Genomic DNA, 27172 nt, shown 5'->3' on the forward strand with positions numbered 1-27172 from the left:
ACATTTCACCAAGTCCCCCATGAGGCGATCATCAGGAAATTACAAATTCATGGGATGGGCAGCAGAGTTCTATTGAGGATTCGTAACTGGTTAAATGACTGAAAGAGAGCGAGAGGACTAAATGGAAATTTTTCCAAATTGATAAAGGTTGTTAGTGGAATACCATTGGGATCAGCACTGGGACATGTGCTGTCTAACATTCATAAATGATCTGGAGAAGGGAACGGCCAGTGAGGTGATCAAATTTGCAGGTGACACAAAATTATTCAAAGTTGTTAAAATGGCAGAGGCTTGTGAGAAACTGAAGAATGACCTCATCAGACTAGAAGACTGGCAAGTGAATGGCAGAGGAAATTTAATGTGAAAAAGTGCAAAGCGATGCACATAGGGAAAAATAATCCCAACTACAGGTACATGATGCTGGGCTGTGTTCTGGGAGTTAGTGCCCTGGGAAAGGATCTGGGAGTCCTTGAGGACAATAAGCAAGTAGGAATGATCCAAATAAGAAATGAAGAATACAACGGAAAAATCGTATTGCCTCTGCATCAAGCCACGGTGAGACCATACCTTGAGTATTGTGTGCAGTTCTGGTCACCCCCCATCTCAAGAAAGATATAACAGAACTAGATAAGGTGCAGAGGGGGGCAATGAACATGGAAACAGGGATGGGACATCTCTTACTACGAGGAATGGCCTGCAAAAGAGACAGCTAAGAAGGGACATGATGGAAGTTTATTAAATCATGAGTGAGGCTAAAGGCATAGACCTGTAGTTTGACAGCCCCAACAGTAAATTAATAATTACACCTTATCAGCATGGACTTTCACATTCACAGACTCCATTACCATCATGCACTTGCATTTTTTATATCTCCAACCGCTGGTTCATCTATAGAACACACATCTGAGGTACTTTATATCTCAGATAAAATCCCTTATCACAATCCAATACCTGAATACAGGTATTAGCCGTCAGGATGAAAAGAAGAAAATAGATGCCTGTAGTCTAAAAAATGAAATCCTTTATTGAAGTGGAGACACAAAGGTAGCCCTTGGGCTACCTTTGTGTCTCCACTTCAATAAAGGATTTCATTTTTTAGACTACAGGCATCTATTTTCTTCTTTTCATCCTGACGGCTATTATAGATCGCCTTCCTTTGTGCTTTTTGGGTCCTTCCCTTACAGGTATTAGCTACACCCAGAAGGACAGCCAAAGCTCCAAGTCTCTCCTTAAATGTGCTGCCTTTCACCTCCTTGATGTATCTAAGGCATGAGAAAGGATAAGGCAAGCGTGCACCAGTTCAGCTTCTGCTACCACCCAGGACCGGCTCTCAACAGCTTCTCCCAATACGAGGTAAAGGCAGCAGCAGCAGAAGAGTGGATAAGGATGTTTTTAGGAAAGGGTGTAGTACCTGGAGCCCTACATGAAAAAAATAACCTGTGTGTGATTATTTCAGAGCAAATCAGTGTAGATTTGTCGTACGTACAGGTCACAGTAGAAGTTCTCCTTTCCTTGTGAGACCAAAAGTGATATAGATCCCAAAAGAAAGAACCCCCATCTACTCTACACATAACTGTAGTATTACAAACCTTCAGCAGACCCATTTTACTGGCACACACTTGGGACCACAGCACAAACTCTCCTTCAGATACCTGAATAAACCACACATTTCCAACTCAGACCTGCAGTATTACAAATACTCGAAGAAACCCATCTCACCAGCGCAGACTTGGAGAATTAGTGAAATTCACATAAGAAGGACAGATGAACAGTTTTAAATGTTTCAGAACAATCTTACATTATTCTCAAAGACCTGTGACAAACTCCAGCATCTTTATACCTTACCAGCAGCAATATTACAGACCTCAGTATAAAGTCTCTTTGAAGAAAACCTGCCATAACCACACATAATTGAAGTGTTATAGCTGACAAAATGAGATTTCCTTCCCAACACAGAACATCAAAACTGCAGACCCCAAAACATTCCCACCTTACATACACAGATCTGCAGTACTACAGCTCCAGGAAAGAGATCCACTTACCAGCACAGATCTGTAATGTTACTGATCAATGAGCAATGCTTCCTTGCACTCATAGATCTGCAGTATTACAGCTCCAGGAAAGAGATCCACTTACCAGCACAGATCTGTAATATTACTGATCAATGAGCAATGCTTCCTTGCACTCACAGATCTGCAGTACTACAGCTCCAGGAAAGAGATCCACTTACCAGCACAGATCTGTAATGTTACTGATCAATGAACAATGCTTCCTTGCACTCACAGATCTGCAGTACTACAGCTCCAGGAAAGAGATCCACTTACCAGCACAGATCTGTAATGTTACTGATCAATGAGCAATGCTTCCTTGCACTCACAGATCTGCAGTACTACAGCTCCAGGAAAGAGATCCACTTACCAGCACAGATCCGTAATGTTACTGATCAATGAGCAAAGCTTCCTTGCACTCACAGATCTGCAGTACTACAGCTCCAGGAAAGAGATCCACTTACCAGCACAGATCCGTAATGTTACTGATCAATGAGCAAAGCTTCCTTGCACACACAGATCTGCAGTACTACAGCTCCAGGAAAGAGATCCACTTACCAGCACAGATCCGTAATGTTACTGAGCAATGAACAATGCTTCCTTGCACACTCAGATCTGCAGTACTACAGCTCCAGGAAAGAGATCCACTTACCAGCACAGATCCGTAATGTTACTGAGCAATGAGCAAAGCTTCCTTGCACTCATAGATCTGCAGTACTACAGCTCCAGGAAAGAGATCCACTTACCAGCACAGATCCGTAATGTTACTGATCAATGAGCAAAGCTTCCTTGCACTCATAGATCTGCAGTATTACAGCTCCAGGAAAGAGATCCACTTACCAGCACAGATCCGTAATGTTACTGAGCAATGAACAATGCTTCCTTGCACACTTAGATCTGCAGTACTACAGCTCCAGGAAAGAGATCCACTTACCAGCACAGATCCGTAATGTTACTGATCAATGAGCAATGGTTCCTTGCACACACAGATCTGCAGTACTACAGCTCCAGGAAAGAGATCCACTTACCAGCAAAGAATTGTAGAATTACAGCTTTATAAGCAGTCCTTGCATCTGGTAGGGATTTTTAGTAATACAGACTCCTTATTTAAAGCAGTTTGCCTAGCTAAGGGAAGACTTAACTGGACAAACCACAAGATTTTAATCTCATGTCATGCCAATTGCTACTGATTTATCTGGGTAAGTTTTGAGCTGGATAAATTGGGGTATTATTCTGGGATGGTCTGGCTTAGCTAAATGATACCAATATTCAGCGTTATCTTCAGGGCTGGATTTAGGAAAGGCAACATTGGCACATACCTTGGGTGCCCAGCTCTGAAGGCGACAAAAAACTGGGACTTTCCCTGCTGCTCTTTGATTTCCAAAGGGTGGAAAAGGAAGGGACCTGTTGCCCCAAGTTCTCTGCTTATGGGTGTTGTCATTTTAAATTTGGTCCTGGTTATCCAACTAAATTATCTGGGTAAATCTGGTCATGCAGTCTTACGATATCCAGATGACTTTATCTAGATGACTTGGACTTTATTTAGGTATATTCAGTAGAAATCATTTCCATCTACTTTCCCCTGAATATATGAATAAAGTTATTGATGCTGCTGGATATAGACCTCAAATCTTTATTATTACAGACTCTGCACAAGCAAAGATGTTCAGTGTTACTGACCCATGAATAAATCTCTTTTGCCAGCACAGACCTGCAGTATTACAGCCTCAGTACAAGCCCATCTTACCCGTCCAGACAAGCAGCTTTACAAACCCTGAAACAAGTTTATCTTGCATTCAGATCCCTGCAGTTTTAGATAAATCAGAACAAATCCTTCTTTCCAGCACTGAGCACCAGTGTTGCAGAGCACAAAAAAGTCAAAAGTTCTCATGATTTATTACTGACCCCATAACAAGCACAGTCCATCAGTGGAGATCTGCAGTAATTCACACCTCAGATGAAGCCCACTTTTCCAACTCAGACCTACGGAATTTGTGAACAAGCTCAGCTTACAAGGGCAGACATGAAGTAAGAAAAACCTCACCTTATCAGCAGAGACCTGCAGTGCTACTGACCCCAGAAGAAGGTTAGCTCACCGGTTTAAAGAAGGGAATTCTCACTCCTGTGAATTCTGGATAGGAGTTTTCAGGAATGCTAATAACTTGCCAAAGATCTTTTGGGTATAGAATCCCAGAAGCATCTCTAAACTCTGAGTCTGAAGGTCTCAGACAAAATATCTCTACAAAATTAACAAATCCCTTTCAGCTAATTAAAATGCTAACTTTTTTAGAGTTTAACTTAGCGGAAAGATCAAATGAAAACACTAGTCCTTGCATAGTTTATTTTATTTGTCTCACTATTAACTGATTTTCAGTTTTTAAAACTCAGAGACCGTAACTTTGAAACAGCCACGTGGGCGAACATGTGCGCATGTATGCCAGCTCATGCCACTTTATAACATACGTGAGTATATTCATGCATAGTATAAAACAGGCTGCTCGTGCTTATATGTGCGCATGTATGCCAGCTCATGCCATTTTATGACATACGTGAGTATATTCATGCATAGTATAAGGAGATGATGATTTTTATAAATCACAAGTCCAAAGGAAAATCTTAAATTTGTTTCAGTCACATATTACAAAACTGCTTGCTTTAATATAAACTAAGAAATACTATGCAATGTTTATTTTTTTGCAGAAAAAAACATTTAAATGAAATACAATTCATTTTAAACACATTTTTATGGAGAAATAAAATTTTTATTAGTGAAACAATCCGATGGAATTAATTTTCTTTGAAAAGATATTCTTAGATATGATCTTCTTCAGTGCCTCTATCACGTCCTGGTTCCTCAGACTGTAGATCAGGGGGTTTAACATGGGAATTACCATGGTGTAAAACACAGACACTACCATGTCCTGGTCTGGGAAATAACTTAAAATGGGTCTCAAATACATGAAGAAAAGTGTTCCAAAGTATAAAGTTACACTGACAAAATGGGAGGCACAGGTGGAGAAGGCTTTATATCGGCCCTCTGCTGAGCGCATTTTCAAGATGTTGGAAATGATGGAAATGTAAGAGGTGAGAATCATGAGAACTGAAGAAACAGTTAAAACGCCAGCAAAAGTTGGAGTTACAATCTCATTGATAAATGTGTCTGTGCAGGAGATCTTCAGCATTGGAGGAATATCACAGAAGAAATGGCTTACCTTTTTAGAATTACAGAAGAATAAATGGAAGCTGGTACCTGTCTGTATGAGGGAATAAAATATGCTTAAAGTGTAGCAACAGACTACTAGTTGTGTACAGAGCCTCCTTGTCATAACAACAGGATAATGCAAAGGCTTACATATTGCCACATAACGATCGTATGCCATCAGCGCCAACAGAAAAATGTCTGCACATGCAAATAGAACAAAAAAATACATCTGTGTTGCACACCCAAGGTAGGAAATGGCCTTGTTTTCTGATAGAAAGTTGATCAAAGTTTTGGGGGTAACAGTGGAAGAACAACCGAGATCAACAAATGACAAGTTACTGAGGAAGAAGTACATAGGGGTGTGAAGGCGAGAATCCTGCTTGATTAATAGGATGATCCCAATGTTTCCCAGAAGGGTCATCAGATATATAATCAGAAACACCACAAATAGTAAGGTCTTTAGATGTGGGTCATCAGTCAATCCCAGGAGAAGGAACTCGGTCACTGACGTTTGGTTTAATTCTGCCATTTATTGATGTAAGCCTGAAAAAGAAGAAAAACATGAAAGGAAAGGTCAGATAAGAAAATATTTTTATAGTTTCTAGCTAAGTTAATTTGGCCAGTAGTCAATATTTGTATAATGAAAATCTTTACAATTGCTTCTATGACGAGTACTACAGGCATTAGGAACCCCTACGTGTTTGGAGCAATGAGCGATGTCAAGCCAAGAGATAGTAAGATTGCTTTCTCCTCCTAGTTTGGCTTCAAGAGCCTATTGGGGGTTCCTGATGGGAATGTGGACAGAGTTATGAAGGAGGATTCTAGGAGGGTTCCTTTTGGCTCTTCCCCCCAGATTTACATTTTAAAAGCTTCCTTGAGGGAAAGACTAAAGAGATTAGGACTTTTCAGCTTGGAGAAGAGACGGCTGAGGGGGGATATGATAGAGGTGTTTAAGATCATGAGAGGTCTAGAACGGGTAGATGTGAATCGGTTATTTACTCTTTCGGATAATAGAAAGACTAGGGGGCACTCCATGAAGTTAGCATGGGGCACATTTAAAACTAATCGGAGAAAGTTCTTTTTCACTCAATGCACAATTAAACTCTGGAATTTGTTGCCAGAGGATGTGGTTAGTGCAGTTAGTGTAGCTGTGTTTAAAAAAAGGTTTGGATAAGTTCTTGGAGGAGAAGTCCATTACCTGCTATTACGTTCACTTAGAGAATAGCCACTGCCATTAGCAATGGTTACATGGAATAGACTTAGTGTTTGGGTACTTGCCAGGTTCTTATGGCCTGGATTGGCCACTGTTGGAAACAGGATGCTGGATGACAATTGTAATAACTCATTGTTGTGAATATTAATAATAGTGAAACACATTTAGAAAACTTATTCTGAACACTGTGTATATGAGAAAATAAAAACTGTGTATATGAGAAAATGAAAAAACGGGCTGGTAAATGAGAGTGTGATAAGTCAAAAATAACGGCTCAAAGGGGGCAATTATAAATTATTTATAACACTGAAAAGAGGGTCGGGACAGTGATGAACTGCAGTGAGTGAAGGTATTGAACCATTGGAACAGAGGTTGCGATGAAAGAAAGATGAAAAAAAGGAGATGGGAGATGGGATCATCTCTCCAAATTAAAGCAAATCATGCTCTAAACCCAGCAAAATTGAAAGTGTATGAATCGAAAACACATTTTTACCTTGCAGACTGCTAGTTGGCGTGTGTCATCTCCACTTGTACTTATACATAGAGGGAGCGAATTTAAATACAGGGTATTTAAATGTCATTTGGCGCCAAAGGATGTGTCAGTCATCACAAGGGGTGTGTAGCTTGCTCGGCGGAGCAAGCAGTAAACGTGATGAATGTGATAACTCATTGCTGTGATATTAAAAGTGAAAACAAATTTTCTTTTTTTCTTTTTTCCATTACTGTGGTATTCATAGTGAAAATTATTTGGAAGAACAGGATGAAGCACTTTAATTAACTGAACTAACATGTGTGTCTGCTAAACTGCCTGCCCACAGGCACAGTGCCTTGATGTGCACTAATGTAATGTGTGTGCACACACCGAGCTTGTAACTACAAAAGAGGCCCACTGGGGATTTGGCTTCACAGACTGTCCCAATATACTTGAGTCTTCAAAACTACACAGTGCCCACTGGCACTGACGCCCAGTGCACAGAGAGACTGAGTGAGTTCAGTTAAAAAATGCAGTTAACAAAAAAGCTGGAATTGGCACAGCAGGAAAATCGATGAAATATATTTTTCAATGGAAATTCTAGCAAACTAGCTAGAAAGTGAATAAATCTCTACTACCCACAACACCCAAATAATGCTTGCAACCTACCCCAGGAGGTGAATTAAGCAGCAAAATGCTACTGCTAGCAGCTTCTCACTGTGGCACAGAGAGAACATCTCAGATCAACTAAAAAAGTGCTTTAAAAAAAAAAACAGGGCTAGCTGGCACTGCAGCGAAATGCAGAACAAATATCTTTTTCTATCTAAGTAGCTAGCCTAGCTAGCAATTGTATACAGATTTGAGAACTCAGACTAGCTCAGAGTGCAGCCACCTTCCACAGAGACAGACCACCTCCCGGCCTCCCCAGATCACCCCTGCAAAGAAAGTGCATGGCACGCCGCGTGCTTAAGTATATAAGAACATAAGAACATAAGAAAATGCCATACTGGGTCAGACCAAGGGTCCATCAAGCCCAGCATCCTGTTTCCAACAGTGGCCAATCCAGGCCATAAGAACCTGGCAAGTACCCAAAAACTAAGTCTATTCCATGTAACCATTGCTAATGGCAGTGGCTATTCTCTAAGTGACCTTAATAGCAGGTAATGGACTTCTCCTCCAAGAACTTATCCAATCCTTTTTTAAACACAGCTATACTAACTGCACGAACCACATTCTCTGGCAACAAATTCCAGAGTTTAATTGTGCGTTGAGTAAAAAAGAACTTTCTCCGATTAGTTTTAAATGTGCCCCATGCTAACTTCATGGAGTGCCCCCTAGTCCTTCTACTATCCGAAAGAGTAAATAACCGATTCACATCTACCCGTTCTAGACCTCTCATGATTTTAAACACCTCTATCATATCCCCCCTCAGTCGTCTCTTCTCCAAGCTGAAAAGTCCTAACCTCTTTAGTCTTTCCTCATAGGGGAGTTGTTCCATTCCCCTTATCATTTTGGTAGCCCTTCTCTGTACCTTCTCCATCGCAATTATATCTTTTTTGAGATGCGGCGACCAGAATTGTACACAGTATTCAAGGTGCGGTCTCACCATGGAGCGATACAGAGGCATTATGACATTTTCCGTTTTATTCATCATTCCTTTTCTAATAATTCCCAACATTCTGTTTGCTTTTTTGACTGCCGCAGCACACTGAACCGACGATTTCAATGTGTTATCCACTATGACACCTAGATCTCTTTCTTGGGTTGTAGCACCTAATATGGAACCCAACATTGTGTAATTATAGCATGGGTTATTTTTCCCTATATGCATCACCTTGCACTTATCCACATTAAATTCCATCTGCCATTTGGATGCCCAATTTTCCAGTCTCACAAGGTCTTCCTGCAATTTATCACAATCTGCTTGTGATTTAACTACTCTGCACAATTTTGTGTCATCTGCAAATTTGATTATCTCACTCGTCATATTTCTTTCCAGATCATTTATAAATATATTGAACAGTAAGGGTCCCAATACAGATCCCTGAGGCACTCCACTGTCCACTCCCTTCCACTGAGAAAATTGCCCATTTAATCCTACTCTCTGTTTCCTGTCTTTTAGCCAGTTTGCAATCCACGAAAGGACATCGCCACCTATCCCATGACTTTTTACTTTTCCTAGAAGCCTCTCATGAGGAACTTTGTCAAACGCCTTCTGAAAATCCAAGTATACTATATCTACCGGTTCACCTTTATCCATATGTTTATTAACTCCTTCAAAAAAGTGAAGCAGATTTGTGAGGCAAGACTTGCCCTGGGTAAAGCCATGCTGACTTTGTTCCATTAAACCATGTCTTTCTATATGTTCTGTGATTTTGATGTTTAGAACACTTTCCACTATTTTTCCTGGCACTGAAGTCAGGCTAACCGGTCTGTAGTTTCCCGGATCGCCCCTGGAGCCCTTTTTAAATATTGGGGTTACATTTGCTATCCTCCAGTCTTCAGGTACAATGGATGATTTTAATGATAAGTTACAAATTTTACTAATAGGTCTGAAATTTCATTTTTTAGTTCCTTCAGAACTCTGGGGTGTATACCATCCGGTCCAGGTGATTTACTACTCTTCAGTTTGTCAATCAGGCCTACCACATCTTCTAGGTTCACTGTGATTTGATTCAGTCCATCTGAATCATTACCCATGAAAACCTTCTCCATTACGGGTACCTCCCCAACATCCTCTTCAGTAAACACCGAAGCAAAGAAATCATTTAATCTTTCCGCGATGGCCTTATCTTCTCTAAGTGCCCCTTTAACCCCTCGATCATCTAACGGTCCAACTGACTCCCTCACAGGCTTTCTGCTTCGGATATATTTAAAAAAGTTTTTACTGTGAGTTTTTGCCTCTACAGCCAACTTCTTTTCAAATTCTCTCTTAGCCTGTCTTATCAATGTCTTACATTTAACTTGCCAATGTTTATGCTTTATCCTATTTTCTTCTGTTGGATCCTTCTTCCAATTTTTGAATGAAGATCTTTTGGCTAAAATAGCTTCTTTCACCTCCCCTTTTAACCATGCCGGTAATCGTTTTGCCTTCTTTCCACCTTTCTTAATGTGTGGAATACATCTGGACTGTGCTTCTAGAATGGTATTTTTTAACAATGACCACGCCTCTTGGACATTTTTTACTTTTGTAGCTGCTCCTTTCAGTTTTTTTCTAACAATTTTTCTCATTTTATCAAAGTTTCCCTTTTGAAAGTTTAGCACGAGAGCCTTGGATTTGCACACTGTTCCTTTTCCAGTCATTAAATCAAATTTGATCATATTATGATCACTATTGCCAAGTGGCCCCACCATCGTTACCTCTCTCACCAAGTCCTGTGCTCCACTGAGAATTAGATCTAAAATTGCTCCCTCTCTCGTCGGTTCCTGAACCAATTGCTCCATAAAGCTATCATTTATTCCATCCAGGAACGTTATCTCTCTAGCGTGACCCGATGATACATTTACCCAGTCTATATTGGGGTAATTGAAGTCTCCCATTATTACTGCACTACCAATTTGGTTGGCTTCCCTAATTTCTCTTAGCATTTCACTGTCCATCTCACCATCTTGACCAGGTGGACGGTAGTATACCCCTATCACTGTAGTCTTCCCTGATACACAAGGGATTTCTACCCATAAAGATTCAATTTTGTATTTAGTCTCATGCAGGATGTTTATCCTGTTAGACTCTATGCCATCCCGGACATAAAGCGCCACACCTCCTCCCGACTGCTCCTCTCTGTCATTGCGATATAATTTGTACCCCGGTATAGCACTGTCCCATTGGTTATCCTCTTTCCACCATGTCTCTGAGATGCCAATTAAGTCTATGTCATCATTTACTGCTATACATTCTAATTCTCCCATCTTACTTCTTAGACTTCTGGCATTAGCATACAAACATTTCAAAGTTTGTTTTTTGATTGTATTTTTATTCTGCTTTTTAATTGATAGGGATAAGTTAGAATTTTTTAGCTCAGGTGAGTTTTTAGTTACAGGCATTTGGACTACTTTTCTAATTATTGGAACCTCACTGTCGGGATGCCCTAATTCTAATGCATCATTAGTATCCTTTAAAGATACATCTCTCCGAACCATGCGCTGCTGAGCGACTGTCGGCTTTCCCCTTTGTTCTAGTTTAAAAGCTGCTCTATATAGTGCTGGGTCATCAGCAAAAGCGTCACCGACCACTGAGTAAGAGCGTGATTGGCTGCATTGCAAAAATTATTTTCGCTGATATGTTGCATTCTGGTCTCCTTGCCAACCTGTCCGACCCACTCTGACAGGGCTGTGAGGTCACTGATGACTCACAGGAAAGGACTGGTTTTTGGCTATGGATACACCCAAATGGCATTCTCTTATTTGAAATGGCTGCTAAGAAATCACTGCGAGCGCATCAAACATATGGAACGAATGATATGTTATATTCGTGGAGAATCGTGATACATTTCATGACCCCATGAATACAACGAATATGGACATATACGTTGCGGACTGCCAATACATTGCAAACGAATGCACACCCCTACGCAAAGCTATAGACTAGTGAGCCTGATGTAGGTTTCAGCAAAATGGTAGAACTAAAAGGGGTCTGTTGCAAGGGTTAAAAATTTGCAAGGGCATTGATTAAAATTACTATTCTGGAAGCCCAGATAAAATGTATTCCTTTCATTAAAAAAGCTCAAAGAAGACCAAACAACTGCCCACATGGTTTAATAGTGAAATAAAGGAGGCAGTTAAAGCTCAATAGTATCATTCAAAAAATGGAAAGCAGAACTAAATGAAGAGAAAAGGCAACAGCAAAAGCACAGGGAAGTTAGATGGAAAACAGTAATTACACAGGCCAAGATAGACTAAGAATAAGTTTGCCAGTCAGACAACAACTAATAATAAACATCTTTTCAAGTACATTCAAAACAAAAAGCCTGTGAGGATATCAATGGAGCTGCTAGATGACCGAGGAGCAAAAGAGGTGCTCAGAGAGGACAAGGAAATTTCAGAAAAACTGAATTAATTCTTTACCTCAGTATTTGCAGAAGAGGATGTTGGGAACATACTCATACCTGAAACATTCTTTAATGGTGGAAATTCTGAGCAACTAAAACAAATATCTGTGACAATGAAGGATATAATAGATCAGACTGACACACTAAAAAGTAACAAACCACAGGGACCAAATGGCATCTACCCTAGAGTTGTAAAAAAACTAAAACATGAAATTGCTAACCTGTTACTAATAATCTATAACCTTTCATTTAAAATAGCCATGATTCCTGAAGACTGGAAGCTGGCCAATGTGATGCCAATTTTTAAAAAAGGCTCCAGGGGTGATCCAGAAAGCTATAGACCAGTGATCTTGATGCAGGTGTCAGGCAAAATGGTACAAGTCATTCCTAAAAATGAAGTCCCTTGCCTTCTAGGTAGACATGGCTTAATAAACACGGTTTTATCAAGGTGAAGTTTTATCTCTCTTTCAGAATTTTTTGAAGGAATAAATAAACATATAGAGAAAGGTGAGCCAGTTGGAATAGTGTATTTGGATTTTCAGAAAGCATTTGACCAATTTCCCTAGATAAACTCCTCAGGAAATTACAAAAGTCATGGGATAGATGGACTGATAACTGGTTATAAGGGTGAAACAGATGGTAAAACTAAATGATCAGATTTCAAAATGGAGAAAGATCATTAGCAGAGTGCCATTTGGGTTAGCACTGGGACCTGTGCTGTTTAACATATTCACAAATGATCTGGGAAAAGAAATGATGAGTGAAGTCATCAAATTTGTATGCGACACAAAATGATTTATTTGCTAAAATGGCAGTAGATTGCGAGAAACTGAAGAAGTCCCTCGTAAGACAAGGAGAGTCAGCATCTGAATGGCAGATAAAATATAATGTGGAAAAGTGCAAGGTAATGCACATAGGGTAAAATATTTCCAACTACTGGTTCACAATGCTGGGTTCTGTATTGGGAGTCTCTTTCCAGGAAAAATATCTTGGAGCCCTTAAGGACAATACATTGAAATCCTCAGCTCAGTGCATAGCAGTGGTCAAAAATCAAATAGAATATTAAATTATCCAAAAAGGAATGGAAAATATCATATTGCCTCTAATTCAAGCATTGGGGCGACAGTACCTTTGAGTACTGTGTGCTATTCTGATCGCCCCATCTCAAGAACTAGAAAAGATGCAGAGGGTATACAGGCATGGGGTCTTCAGCCTGACAAAGAAATAGCTGGGAGGGGACATGATAGAAGTTTATAAAATCATGAATGGGGTGGAACAGATAACTAAAGGATGGTTATTTACTCTTGCACTCTGTGAAACTAATATTCAGAAGATAAGACAGATCATGGAAAGTATTTTGTTACTCAGCGCACTGTCAAGCTGAGGAATCGGTTACCAAAGGACGAGATCAAGGTGATTAGTATAGCAGGGTTTAAAGGGCTTTGACAAGTTACTGGGGGAAAAGACCAGGGAGACGAAGGAAAGCTATTGCTATTCCTGAGAGTAAGAGGAATTAGATCACCTTTATAGGATCTGCAAGGTGCTTGTGACCTGGCTTGGCCACTGTCAGAGACAGAATACTGGGCTTGATGGACCTTGGTCTGATGCAGCATGGCAAGTCTTATGTTGTTTAGTTCCTAGGGATGACAAGTGCATTAACAGTTATTAGCCAGGTAATTCTGATAGTTGCCCCTTCTTAACTTCTTGGAAAGGGCAGCGGTGAAGTGATTTTCCCATTAACATGTTTGGACCAGATTGGCCATTGCCAGAGACAATGCTGAGTTTGACACACAACTGGTCTAATGCAGCATTGAATTTCTTAAGTTCATATGTCCTTATTTTCATTTACCTGCAGTAGTAGAGATTCCTGAACAAACCCACCATACCAGCACAGCCCTGCAGTATTAAGGATACTAGTATGAGTTCATCTTAAAGGCTCAGACCTGCTGTTTGATAGCTCCAATAACAAATAAAATATTACACTTTACTAGCATGAAATTTCACTGACACCATTACAAACTGTCCTTAGTAACATATATTTGTAGTTTTTATAAAGCCAATCACCAGATATAGAATTTAAATCTGAGATATTTTATATCCTAGAACAAATCCCTCATTACCATCCTATATTTATTTACTTATTTGTCGAGTTTTATATACCATCGTTCGGTTTCGCCATCACAACGGTTTACAACGTTTTGATGTTTAACAGAGTTTTCAAAAAGGTTCGTTCAAATTGTTGTTACCATAGATATTATAATTTTACATAGATATTATTTGTTCTTACATTGGTTCAACAATTTTGTTTGGTGACAATGTGAGGGGGGTGGTGGTTTAGAGTCATTGGGTGAGTTGGTAAACATCCGAATAGAATACAGTGCTACAACAAGGGCAGGTGAGTGGGTCAGCTACACCCAGACATGATCCAACTCGCTCCTTCCTACTGCTGCCTTTCATCTCCTTGACTCATCTAAGACATGAGAAAGGATAATGCAAGCGTGCACCAGTTCAGCTTCTGCTACCACCCAGGACCAGCTCTCAAGAGCTTCTCCCAGTACAAGGTAAAGGCAACAGAAGGATAGCATCATGAACGCCCTTAGGAAAGGGAGATGTCTTGTGGAATGATTTACCTGTGCAGTTAAGGAGCTCACTGATGTCAAACTGTTTCTTACAACTGTTCAGGGAATTTTATTCAGAGAAGCTTTTATGTAATTTTTATTGCTGATTGCTTATTGTTTGCTTGCTTTATAATGATGTTCTATGTGTTTTTTGTAATCTGCTTAGTATGACATTGCCACTAAAGGTGGAATAAAAGTGTTTAAAATAAATAAATAAATAAAAATAGTGCCTGGATCCCTAGATGAAAAATGTATCCATATGCATATCCATATCATATCCAAATGCATATCCAGCATAGCTCTCTGCTTCAACGGCAGGGGAGAAGAAAAAAGGATTCGCACTCACAAAGTGGGGAGTAGCTGGCTTGTTACGGCGGTTACTACCCCAAACCAAATAAGCCTGATACTTCACTTTCAATGCATATCCTGCTTCAACGGCAGGGGAGAAGAAAAACTGATACTACAAGCATATCCAGCATAGCTCCCTGCTTCAACAGCAGGGGAGAAGAAAAACAACCAATAAGGGCTGAACAACACAGTCTGGGTAAAACAAATAAGCATGGGTGTAGCTTGCTTATTGCGGCGGTTACTTCCCCTACTACCCATAACTAATCAAGCTTGATATTTCACTTGGTTGCAGCTCCATCACTGCTCTCTACATTAATGGTGGGGGTGGAAGGGAAATAGAACCAAAGAGCTAAGAGAAACAGATAAGTATGAGAAAAAAATGTGAAGCTTGCTGGGCAGACTGGATGGGCCATTTGGTCTTCTTCTGCCGTCATTTCTATGTTTCTATGTTTCTATGTATCCTATTATTACAATTTGTGATTCTTACAGAGCAAATCAGCACAGAACTGCAGTATTTCAGACCACAGTAGACGTTCCCTTTTGACCCCTGAATAAAGACACCCATTTCTTCTGCACATACTTTTAGTATTTCAACCCTTCAGCAGACCCATTTTACTGGCACACACTTGGAGAATTAGGGATCACAGCACAAACTCTCCTTCAGATACCTGAATAAGCCACTCATTTCCAACTCATAACTGCAGTATTACAGATACTCGATGAAACCCATCTCACCAGCACAGACTTGGAGAATTAGTGAAGTGCACCTTAGAAGACAGATGAACAGTTTTAAATGCTTCAGAACAATCTTACATTATTCTCATAGATTTTTAATTGGAAAATCTAAAATATTCATACCTTACCTCATTATAAAGACTCCCTGAAGACAAAGTACCAGATCTGAAGTGTTATAGCTGACAAAAAGAGATTCCTTTCCCCAAACAGACCAGGGATAACACAGACCCTCAAAACATTCCCAGGTTACCAGCACAGATCTGTAATGTTACTGATCAATGAGCAATGCTTCCTTGCACGCACAGATCTGCAGTACTACAGCTCCAGGAAAGAGATCCACTTACCAGCACAGATCTGTAATGTGATCAATGAACAATGCTTCCTTGCACACACAGATCTGCAGTACTACAGCTCCAGGAAAGAGATCCACTTACCAGCACAGATCTTTAATGTTACTGATCAATGAACAATGCTTCCTTGCACGCACAGATCTGCAGTACTACAGCTCCAGGAAAGAGATCCACTTACCAGCACAGATCTGTAATGTTACTGATCAATGAACAATGCTTCCTTTCACGCACAGATCTGCAGTACTACAGCTCCAGGAAAGAGATCCACTTACCAGCACAGATCTGTAATGTTACTGAGCAATGAGCAATGCTTCCTTGCACACTCAGATCTGCAGTACTACAGCTCCAGGAAAGAGATCCACTTACCAGCACAGATCCGTAATGTTACTGATCAATGAACAATGCTTCCTTGCACTCACAGATCTGCAGTACTACAGCTCCAGTAAAGAGATCCACTTACCAGCACAGATCTGTAATGTTACTGATCAATGAGCAATGCTTCCTTGCACACACAGATCTGCAGTATTACAGCTCCAGGAAAGAGATCCACTTACCAGCACAGATCTGTAATGTGATCAATGAACAATGCTTCCTTGCACACACAGATCTGCAGTACTACAGCTCCAGGTAGGAGTCATGCAGTATTAAATAAATCAGAACAAATTCTCCTTGCCAGCACTGAGCACCAGTACTCCAGAACACAAAAAAACCTGAAGTTCAGAGCAAAGACCTAAAGCATTCCTGACCCCAGTCAATCAGTGGAGATCTGCAGTAATTCACACCTCAGATGAAGCCCACTTTTCCAACTCAGACCTACAGAATTTGTGAATAAGCTCAGCTTACAAGGGCAGACATGAAGTAAGAAAAACCTCACCTTATCAGCATAGACCTGCAGTACTACTGACCCCAGAGAAGTCCAGCTTACACTGACAGACTTACAGTATAAAGACCAGAAAAATCTCACCTTATCAGCACAGACCTGCAGTACTGCTGACCCCAGAACAAGCCCACCTTACACTGACACTTACAGTATAAAGACCAGAAAAATCTCACCTTATCAGCACAGACCTGCAGTACTGCTGACCCCAGAACAAGCCCACCTTACACTGACAGACTTACAGTATAAAGACCAGAAAAATCTCACCTTATCAGCACAGACCTGCAGTACTACTGACCCCAGAACAAGCCCACCTTACACTGACAGACTTACAGTATAAAGACCAGAAAAATCTCACCTTATCAGCACAGACCTGCAGTACTGCTGACCCCAGAAAAAGCCCAGCTTACACTGACAGACACACAGTATAAAGACCAGAAAAATCTCACCTTATCAGCACAGACCTGCAGTACTACTGACCCCAGAACAAGCCCAGCTTACATTGACAGACTTACAGTATAAAGACCAGAAAAATCTCACCTTATCAGCACAGACCTGCAGTACTGCTGACCCCAGAACAAGCCCAGCTTACATTGACAGACTTACAGTATAAAGACCAGAAAAATCTCACCTTATCAGCACAGACCTGCAGTACTGCTGACCCCAGAAAAAGCCCAGCTTACATTGACAGACTTACAGTATAAAGACCAGAAAAATCTCACCTTATCAGCACAGACCTGCAGTACTGCTGACCCCAGAACAAGCCCACCTTACACTGACAGACTTACAGTATAAAGACCAGAAAAATCTCACCTTATCAGCACAGACCTGCAGTACTGCTGACCCCAGAACAAGCCCACCTTACACTGACAGACTTACAGTATAAAGACCAGAAAAATCTCACCTTATCAGCACAGACCTGCAGTACTGCTGACCCCAGAACAAGCCCACCTTACACTGACAGACTTACAGTATAAAGACCAGAAAAATCTCACCTTATCAGCACAGACCTGCAGTACTGCTGACCCCAGAACAATCCCACGTTACACTGACAGACTTACAGTATAAAGACCAGAAAAATCTCACCTTATCAGCACAGACCTGCAGTACTGCTGACCCCAGAACAAGCCCAGCTTACACTGACAGACTTACAGTATAAAGACCAGAAAAATCTCACCTTATCAGCACAGACCTGCAGTACTGCTGACCCCAGAACAAGCCCAGCTTACACTGACAGACTTACAGTATAAAGACCAGAAAAATCTCACCTTATCAGCACAGACCTCCAGTACTGCTGACCCCAGAACAAGCCCACCTTACACTGACACTTACAGTATAAAGACCAGAAAAATCTCACCTTATCAGCACAGACCTGCAGTACTGCTGACCCCAGAACAAGCCCACCTTACACTGACAGACTTACAGTATAAAGACCAGAAAAATCTCACCTTATCAGCACAGACCTCCAGTACTACTGACCCCAGAACAATCCCACGTTACACTGACAGACTTACAGTATAAAGAGCTCAGAACAATTGCACTTTATCAGCAGATCTGCATTATTAGATACCTCAAGACCATCCCACCTTACCAGCAGAGATCTGAAGTATTAGTGATCCCAGTAGTTTATCCCACCTGTTTAGATAAGTGAATTTTCCCTCTTGTGAATTCTGGATAGGATTTTTCAGAAATGATTATATTTTGTCAAAGGTCCTTTAGGTATAGAGTCCCAGAAGCATCTCTAAACTCTCAGTCTGAAGTTCTCAGACAAAATTTCACTATAAAATGCACAAATCCCTTTCAAGTGATTAATATGTTTACTTTTAAGCATTTAACTTAGCAATAAGAACAGATGAAAATTTTGATTCTTCCCATAGTTTATTTTATTTGTCTGTCTATAAATTTATTTTAATTTTTTAAACCTGAAGTTCCTCTTTTGCAGAGGATATGGAAAATCACAGGTATATTCTGCCAACTTCACTGAAAACCACATGATCTTCTACTTCTAGCAAATTGCCACACAGTACCATTTAATTTATTGATTGTTATTCTTTTGTTGTATGTACCGGTACGATAGGACCTTGTCTTGAGCATCGGTATATTAAAAGAACTTAAATAAATAAATTAAATAAATAAATAAATAAATATGTTAAATTCTTTATTATTTTTTGATTAAGTTAGATTTTATATTCTAAAGTGATTTTTTTATTATGATAACTTGATAGACTATAATGAAAAATAAATTGAAATGAAGTACTGAAGAATTCATTACAATGGATGCCATTGCAATCTCAAATATCTACCATGGATGCTGAATGAAAAAATAAGTGATAAATTACATAAGCTTACTTTCCTGAATCAGGGTTTTCATACTATAGAAGAACCAATTCTTTAATGATAGAATACCATTCATGGAACGCTGCTAACTTTATTTATATATTTTCAAATATGCCACACAATCCCATGCCCTGGTGTTTTCCAATTTAAAACATACAAAAAATTTGAACAAATAAAGAAATATTACAAGTAAAATTATAAAATTGGCTAACAAAGGGGGTTATTTTCTAACCACATCATATGCGTTAGGGCCTTTTCACAGTGGTAACATTAAAATTAAGGGGGGGAGGGAAGAGTGGGGGCGGAGTTAGGGAGGAGTCGGCATAGTATCACCTTTTATGGTGGTGCTATGCCCACGATAGCCTGCAGCTGGCCGCACCGCGGCAGGCGAAATCACACTGTCGTGGTGAGATTGGCTGCGGGCTATCGCCTGCCCTCCCGCTCCTTTGCCCCTCTGACCCCTTTAGTGCAGGCTTCATCATTCCATACAGAACGATGAATGCTGGCCAAAGACATTTCAGACATTAGAAGACTTAAGATGGTTTTATCAGTTGGCTGTTTCATGTGTAGCCTTAATGAAAGTCCTGTTTCAAAAGATGGGTTCATAATTGCTTTTTAAAGGACTTCCCACAAGTTAGTTTCAGAAAATTCACTGGTAGCTGATTCCATTTACTGCGCCTGCAGTGGAAAGCATTCTCTCTGTATATTCTGCAAGTCTAACCAACTTAAACCTTGGGATGTCAAGGTGGCAAATATCTTACGATCATAAACTTCTAATTGGACTGTAAATCTTGAGCAAGGAGTTGATGCAGCATGGGGAATTTTCACTTAATGCCTTGAGTGTACAGACTAAGATTTTATAATGCTTTCGGTAGCCTAGGGATGTGAATCGTATTTCTGATGATTGAAAATATCGTACGATATTTTCAAAATCGTCAGAAATCGGGGGCTCCCCAAAACCGATAGGAAAACCCCACGAAATTGTTCATGGGGGTTCTCTTATCATTTTGGGGGAGAACGGGAAAAACGGCACACAAAAATAACCCATAAACCCAACCCGACTCTTTAAAACTAATCCCTTAGCTTCCCCCAGCCTCCCGACCCCCCCCCAAAACCTTTTACAGGTACCTGGTGGTCCAGTGGAGGTCCCGGGAGCGATCTCCCACTCTCGAGCCATCGGCTGCCACTAATCAAAATGGCGCCGATGGCCCTTTGCCCTTACCATGTGACAGGGTATCCGTGCCATTGGCCGGCCCCTGTCACATGGTAGGAGCACTGGATGGCCCGCGCCATTTTTAAAGATACCCTGTCACATGGACAATTTTCTCAGTGGAAGGGAGAGGGAAGTGGAGTGCCTCAGGGATCTGTATTGGGACCCGTACTTTTCAATATATTTATAAATGATCTGGAAAGAAAAACGACAAGTGAGGTAATCAAATTTGCAGATGATACAAAATTGTTCAGAGTAGTTAAATCACAAGCAGATTGTGATAAATTGCAGGAAGACCTTGTGAGACTGGAAAATTGGGCATCAAAATGGCACATGAAATTTAATGTGGATAAGTGCAAGGTGATGCATATAGGGAAAAATAACCCATGCTGTAGTTACACAATGTTAAGTTCCATATTAGGAGCTACCACCCAAGAAAAAGATCTAGGCGTCATAGTAGATAACACATTGAAATCGTCGGCTCAGTGTGCTGCGGCAGTCAAAAAAGCAAATAGAATGTTAGGAATTATTAGGAAGGGAATGGTTAATAGAACAGAAAATGTCATAATGCCTCTGTATCGCTCCATGGTGAGACCGCACCTTGAATACTGTGTACAATTCTGGTCGCCGCATCTCAAAAAAGATATAATTGCGGTAGAGAAGGTACAGAGAAGGGCAACCAAAATGATAAGGGGAATGGAACAGCTCCCCTATGAGGAAAGACTAAAGAGGTTAGGACTTTTCAGCTTGGAGAAGAGACGGCTGAGGGGGGATATGATAGAGGTGTTTAAAATCATGAGAGGTCTAGAACAGGTAGATGTGAATTGGTTATTTACACTTTCAGATAATAGAAAGACTAGGGGGCATTCCATGAAGTTAGCATGTGGCACATTTAAAACTAATCGGAGAAAGTTCTTTTTCACTCAATGCACAATTAAACTCTGGAATTTGTTGCCAGAGGATGTGGTTAGTGCAGTTAGTATAGCGGTGTTTAAAAAAGGATTGGATAAGTTCTTGGAGGAGAAGTCCATTAACTGCTATTAATTAAGTTGACTTAGACTAAACTTAGTTTTTGGGTAATTGCCAGGTTCTTATGGCCTGGATTGGCCTCTATTGGAAACAGGATGCTGGGCTTGATGGACCCTTGGTCTGACCCAGTATGGCAGGTTCTTATGTTCTTAGGCTTTTTCAGATTGATTGCAGGCAATGCGCTATTGAGAAAAAACATGAGATTCTTTCCTCTGGGCTAGTATTGAAGTTTATGTGGTTACTTCTGAGTAAGGCTGAAATCCTTATTATAGCCTACTCTGCCATCATGTGATCTATTTGTGTAACTGCAACTCTGAAAAATTTAAATTTTATTTCTTTAAGCAAATATTTTCTCATGTTATAATTATTTTTTTGCATCTTGTGAAAACTATCAAAACTGTGAATCTTGTATATTACCTTTCCATATCTGTATTTATAGAAATATTCATTGTTCTCTGTTTCTTGTATTACTAGTGTTAAATGTAAATGTGAAACTAAGGATGTTTTCCTCTTTCTAATATGTTACAAATGTTCAAACCCATTCTTATCCAAGGATTAGCTCAAATGATGAAAGAAAATATGTATATAAAACCTCTAGGATTAGTTCACTTCTCTTTCTTTTCCTGCTTTCAGGTAAGAGTTATTTTTTTAACTCTGAAAAACTGCCTTTAAACAAAGTTTAAAGTTGATTTCCTGTCTATTTGCCAATGCGCTGATATAAAAAAAAGATTAATTTTTTTTTTACATTTCAAATGGTGGGGTCCTGGTGGGAGGACTTTGAATGCTTTTTCTAGGCAGATAATGCTTATTCTTGCATTAATTGGTTTAAAATATGGAGTGTTTTTATATTCTTTACTTGGTAAGAAAGAAATAAGATCTTTTTTATTTCAGTTCTGTCTCTGTTTCTTATCTGTACCAGCATCTATATGCATCTATAAATACTGAAGAAAAACTACGATGTTATTGACTCTATCTTCCTCTATGCTTTTTCTTTCATTCCTTCTATTAACCCCTGTCCTTCAATAAATTCCTTTTCTCATTGTGCTGCTGCTGCCCTGTTTGTCATTTTCCAAAATCTATCGCTTTTCTTTCTAACCTTCTAGCACAATCATTCCTTTCTCATATTTCTCAGATGTTTATTTAGTTAATCTGCTCAGTTCTTCATCTAAGCAAGGATGCAGCTCTGACTTGGAAAATGTTCTGTGTTCTACTGTTTCTGTAATCTATTCCTAGCTCAAACCATAATACTTTACTTCTTTAAAAAATGAAATATATGTTACTAACTGGTGTTAAATATAGGCCACTGTCTCTGTTTCCTGCTTTATATATTTGCGCTGAAGAACTATTCAGATGTATTTTTATTTCATATTCTTAATCTTATTGCTAAAGACATGAGAACCAAACAATTTACTTCTTTTAAAAGTAAATATGCATACAAAAAAATGAAAAACCACTAAAATATGCTACTGATAATTGTGCTACTTTTGTCTTGTTTTCAGTTAATAATTAGCTTATATTCAATCATAACTCTGAACTGCCTGCTTGTATAAAGAAATAATAATTGCTATAAAGAGAATTTAATAAGCTAAGATGGCAGCTGGGTAGCTTATCTCAATTTAGAATGCAAGGAATACAATGTAGCTGAGGGAATGAAAATAAAACTACAGCTTGCTCCCTACAATTATGTGATGTTACAAAGTAAAAGTCTTTACTTGGAGAAGAGTGGTTAATTAATATAGATGTTGCTGAGAGAAAGGGTACTGACATTTCTATAATCTGGTGGGTTGCTGGACTCCTAGCAGCATGGATTCACCAGGGAAAGGTTCTGTCAGACAAATCTAATTGACTTTTTTGATTGGGTGACTAGATAATTGGATCAAGGAAGAGTGTTTGATGTGATCTACTTGGATTTCAGCAAAGCATTTGATACAGTCATGCATAGACTTGTGAATAGCATGAGAAGCTTGGGAGTGAAAACAGGGCAGCACATGACATGAGTTGGGCTGGCCATGGCCAACGGTCATAACAGTACCCCCTTTCTAAGGCCCCCCCCCCAGAGATTTCGGTTTTTGAGGATGTGTGGCATGGAACTGCCTGATGAGATCCTTAACAAGGATATTGGTGGCAGGCTCCCAGCTGTTATCTTCTGGTCCAAAACCCTCCCAAGACAGGAGATACTCCCACCTTTTTCCACGTTTCCTCACATCAAGGATGTCTTGAACTTGGTTTGTCACAACGCCCTCCGATGACAATGGTTGAGGAGCTGGTGGTTTCTTAGAGAAGTTGGACAATACCAAGGTTTTCAACAATGAAATATACAAGGCGTTGTGGATTTTGAGAGAGAAGGGCAACTGGAGTTTGTAGGTGACCGGACCCAACCGGCGGAACACCGGAGAAAGGCCAATGTACCTGGGAGCAAAGAAAGCCGATGGCAGTTTGAGTTGGATAAACCGAGTGCTGAGCCACACCTTGTCACCCGGTTTAAACTGGGGAGCTTCATGATGATGCGCATCAAAGAATTTCTTTGACCTTTGGGCTGCTTGTTGTAGTAGTTGCTTCGTGGTATTCCACAATTGATGCAGTTCCTGGGTCTCTGGGGAAGGAATGGATAGTGGAAGCAGAAGTGGTGGCAGAGGCTGGCATCCATAAACCACTTGGAATGGGGATGAGCCACTGGATACGGACTGATGAAAATTTAGGGCGAACTCTGCCCAGGGAAAAAGGTCAGCCCAATCATTCTGCCATAGATTCACGTATGCCCATAGAAATTGTTTCAAGGTCCAATTGGTTCTGTTTGTCCATTGGATTGGGGGTGATAAGCCAAAGTGAAATCCAGAGATGTCAAACATTTTGCAAAGAGATCTCCAAAACCGAGCAATAAATTGGACTCCACAGTCCGAGAGGATATGTTTAGGAAGCCCATGAAGATGGAAGACATGGCAGATAAACAATTTTGCCAGCTGCAGTGCCGAAGGAAGTCCAGGTAGAGCCATGAAATGGGCCAGCTTTGAAAAACGGTCGACACTTTTTTTATACCAAGTTCTTGAGATCTTCAATGTCCGGAAGCAAGTCCGCAAGTGGGAGTACCTCCTAGCCTAGGAGGGATTGGGACCTGAGGAAAACTCTTGGGAACCAGCTACTAACATCCCAGACAAGGATCTTATCAGGCGATTTCACACCGATCACCTGGGTAAACCCAAGCCTTCTAGGGAGAGGCCTAAAGGAGGGGGTACTGTTATGGCTGCCGGCCATGGCGGTCCGCGACTGGTTCCAGCCACTTACCAGCACAGACAGGCCGCTCCAGGGGCACTGACTGCAACTGGCAGCCGTCCCCGACATCTCTCTTCGCAGCCATCCCAGCTGCCGTCGAGCTCGGCCGCGTCTCGGGCCTACTTCCTCCCTTGGTTTCTTGGTTCCTGGTCCGTTTTCCAGTTCCTGCATTCTAGTCCTGTTCCTGTCTTCGAGTCCGGTTCCTGTTTTCGAGTCCTGTTCCTGTTTACGAGTCCGGTTCCTGCCTTTGAGTCCCCTTCCTGTCTCCGAGTCCTGCTCCTGTTCCTATCCTCAAATTCCTTCGGACGGATTCTTCTGGCTTCTGACCCCAGACTGATTCTCTTCACTTCCAGCTGCACTTCCACCAACATCACAGGGGCCCACCTAAGACCAGCTAGCCCCACGCACCCAAGGGCTCAACCCGCGGGGAACGGGGTAGGTATTGGTGAAGCTCCAGCCAGCCCCTGCATCAGTTCAGCCTCACCTCTCGACAGTAGGGACCTGAGGGGGTTTATCCTCACAGGTAGCGCCAACTCTACCTCGGACAAGGGATCCACCTCTCTGAAGCATAACAAGAAGAATAATCTGACCTGTAAGTTTAAAAAGAAATTGAAGGTTTATTCATTTCCAAGTTTTTGACTGCTAAAAAAAATAAATAATAATGGATTTTATGCTAAGAATTATTACTGGTGATGCCTTAATGTATCCATAGTTTGCCATGCATTTGTGTTTTATTACAATTGTGAATGTTTTAAGGAGTAAGCCACATATAATATTTTGATTTGGGAAGTTGTGTAATATAAAAATGTGTAAATAAATAAACAGTAATGCAGATGTCCTAAGATGAGTTCAAGACTGACAGAACCCTCCAATGAAGTAGAAGGACAAAAAACTTGCTTGATCTTGATTTTTAGTACAAATATGGACCATGAAAGCAGTGCAGATCCCTCAGACTCGGTATTTTAAGCAGGAAGTGCCAGAAGAGTTACCATAGGGATAAGAACATAAGAAATTGTCTTGGTGGGTCAGACCAAAGGTCCGTGAAGCCCAGCATCCTGTTTCCAACAGTGGTCAAACCAGGCCACAAGAACCTGGCAATTACCCAAACACTAAGAAGATCCCATGCTACTGATGCAATTAATAGCAGTGGCTATTCCCTAAGTAAACTTGATTAATAGCCATTAATGGACTTCTCCTCCAAGAACTTATCGAAACCTTTTTTGAACCCAGCTACACTAACTGCACTAACCATATCCTCTGGCAACAAATTCCAGAGCTTTATTGTGCGCTGAGTGAAAAAGAATTTTTTCCGATTAGTCTTAAATGTGCTACTTGCTAACTTCATGGAATGCCCCCTAGTCCTTCTATTATTCGAAACAACTGATTCACATCTACTCGTTCAAGACCTCCCATGATCTTAAAGACCTCTATCATATCCCCCCTCAGCCACCTCTTCTTCAAGCTGAACAGCCCTAACCTCTTCAGCCTTTCCTCGTAGGGGAGCTGTTCCATCCCCTAATTTGTAGCTGTCAAGTATTCATAGTGACATTTCTTTTTGATCCTTCAATGTTGGCTCTTCCTATTATTGTGAAGTAGAACTCACTAAGTGTTGAATTGTTCATCCAACAGTAGGGAACACGAACTGGCTTTAGATCGTCATGAGACAGGTTAGTTTTACCCTACTGACATTGCAAATAATAACCCTGCTCGGTATGAGAGAAACAGCAGGCTGTGTGAGGAGCCAATGGAGTGAAGCAATCAACTGTGGGATTAAGACTGAATGCCTCTAAATCCAAATCCCCCCTAAATGGTACCATAGTGCCACAGAGCCTTGGTTTGCCTGGCTAGCTGCCCAGCCAGTAAGCAGAGCCTCTAGTTTCAATATCAGAGCATGAACAGGAGGAGTTTACCTCTCTACCTTAGCACCCTGCATGTTTGTGGGAAACCTGGAACTAAATCATTCATAGATGATATGACTCTGCTTCAGTAGATTGCAGCAAGCTACCTTGCTGCAATCTACTGAAAATCATCCCTTGAGCCAAGAGTTTGTCTCCCACTCCAACCTGGTCAGAAAATCATGCCTCTTGACAGAGGATGGTGGTTGAAACCTGGCAGATGTTGGCTTTCTAGCCCCAAAGAATCAGATGGCCTGAAATATAGGGCAACATAACTGCCATAGAGCATGGACCTTTGGAAGGAGAACAGGAAATTAATTTTCAGCTATAGAGCCCAAAAACCCATATGGCCAGATATCCTGGGCAACCTGTTTGTTGTAGATTGTGATCCTTTGGAAGAAGGAGAAGTAGTTTAACAGTTGATGAGGATGGGTGGTCTGCAGTAAAACCTAATGCTTACCCAAAGTGGATACTGAAAGGAGAAGAGCATCTAGGAACATAAGTGAGATTTCATTGGTTT

General features: G+C 40.7%; 1 protein-coding gene across 1 annotated transcript; it reads right to left on the reverse strand.

Moving 5' to 3' along the window:
* Nucleotides 1–262: 262 nt before the first annotated feature.
* LOC115075292 (olfactory receptor 1020-like) lies at nt 263–5779 on the reverse strand. Its single transcript, XM_029575584.1, has 2 exons — nt 4858–5779; nt 263–300 (listed from the first exon to the last, which is right to left on the reverse strand). The coding sequence occupies exons 1-2, from the start codon at nt 5777–5779 to the stop codon at nt 263–265; spliced, it is 960 nt and encodes a 319-aa protein (XP_029431444.1).
* Between the last annotated feature and the right edge of the window lie 21393 nt (nt 5780–27172).

The sequence above is a fragment of the Rhinatrema bivittatum genome, chromosome 13 (assembly GCF_901001135.1).
Source record: "Rhinatrema bivittatum chromosome 13, aRhiBiv1.1, whole genome shotgun sequence".
NCBI lineage: Eukaryota > Metazoa > Chordata > Amphibia > Gymnophiona > Rhinatrematidae > Rhinatrema > Rhinatrema bivittatum.

Bases quoted from the DNA above. Each gene is read 5' to 3' on its own strand.
- LOC115075292 (XM_029575584.1), bottom strand. From the start codon at position 5,779: ATGGCAGAATTAAACCAAACGTCAGTGACCGAGTTCCTTCTCCTGGGA. The intron at 301-4,857 runs ATATCTTTTCAA...TCATTCTTCAGT, and splicing joins GAAGAAGATCATATCTAAGA to TTCTCACAAGCCTCTGCCAT.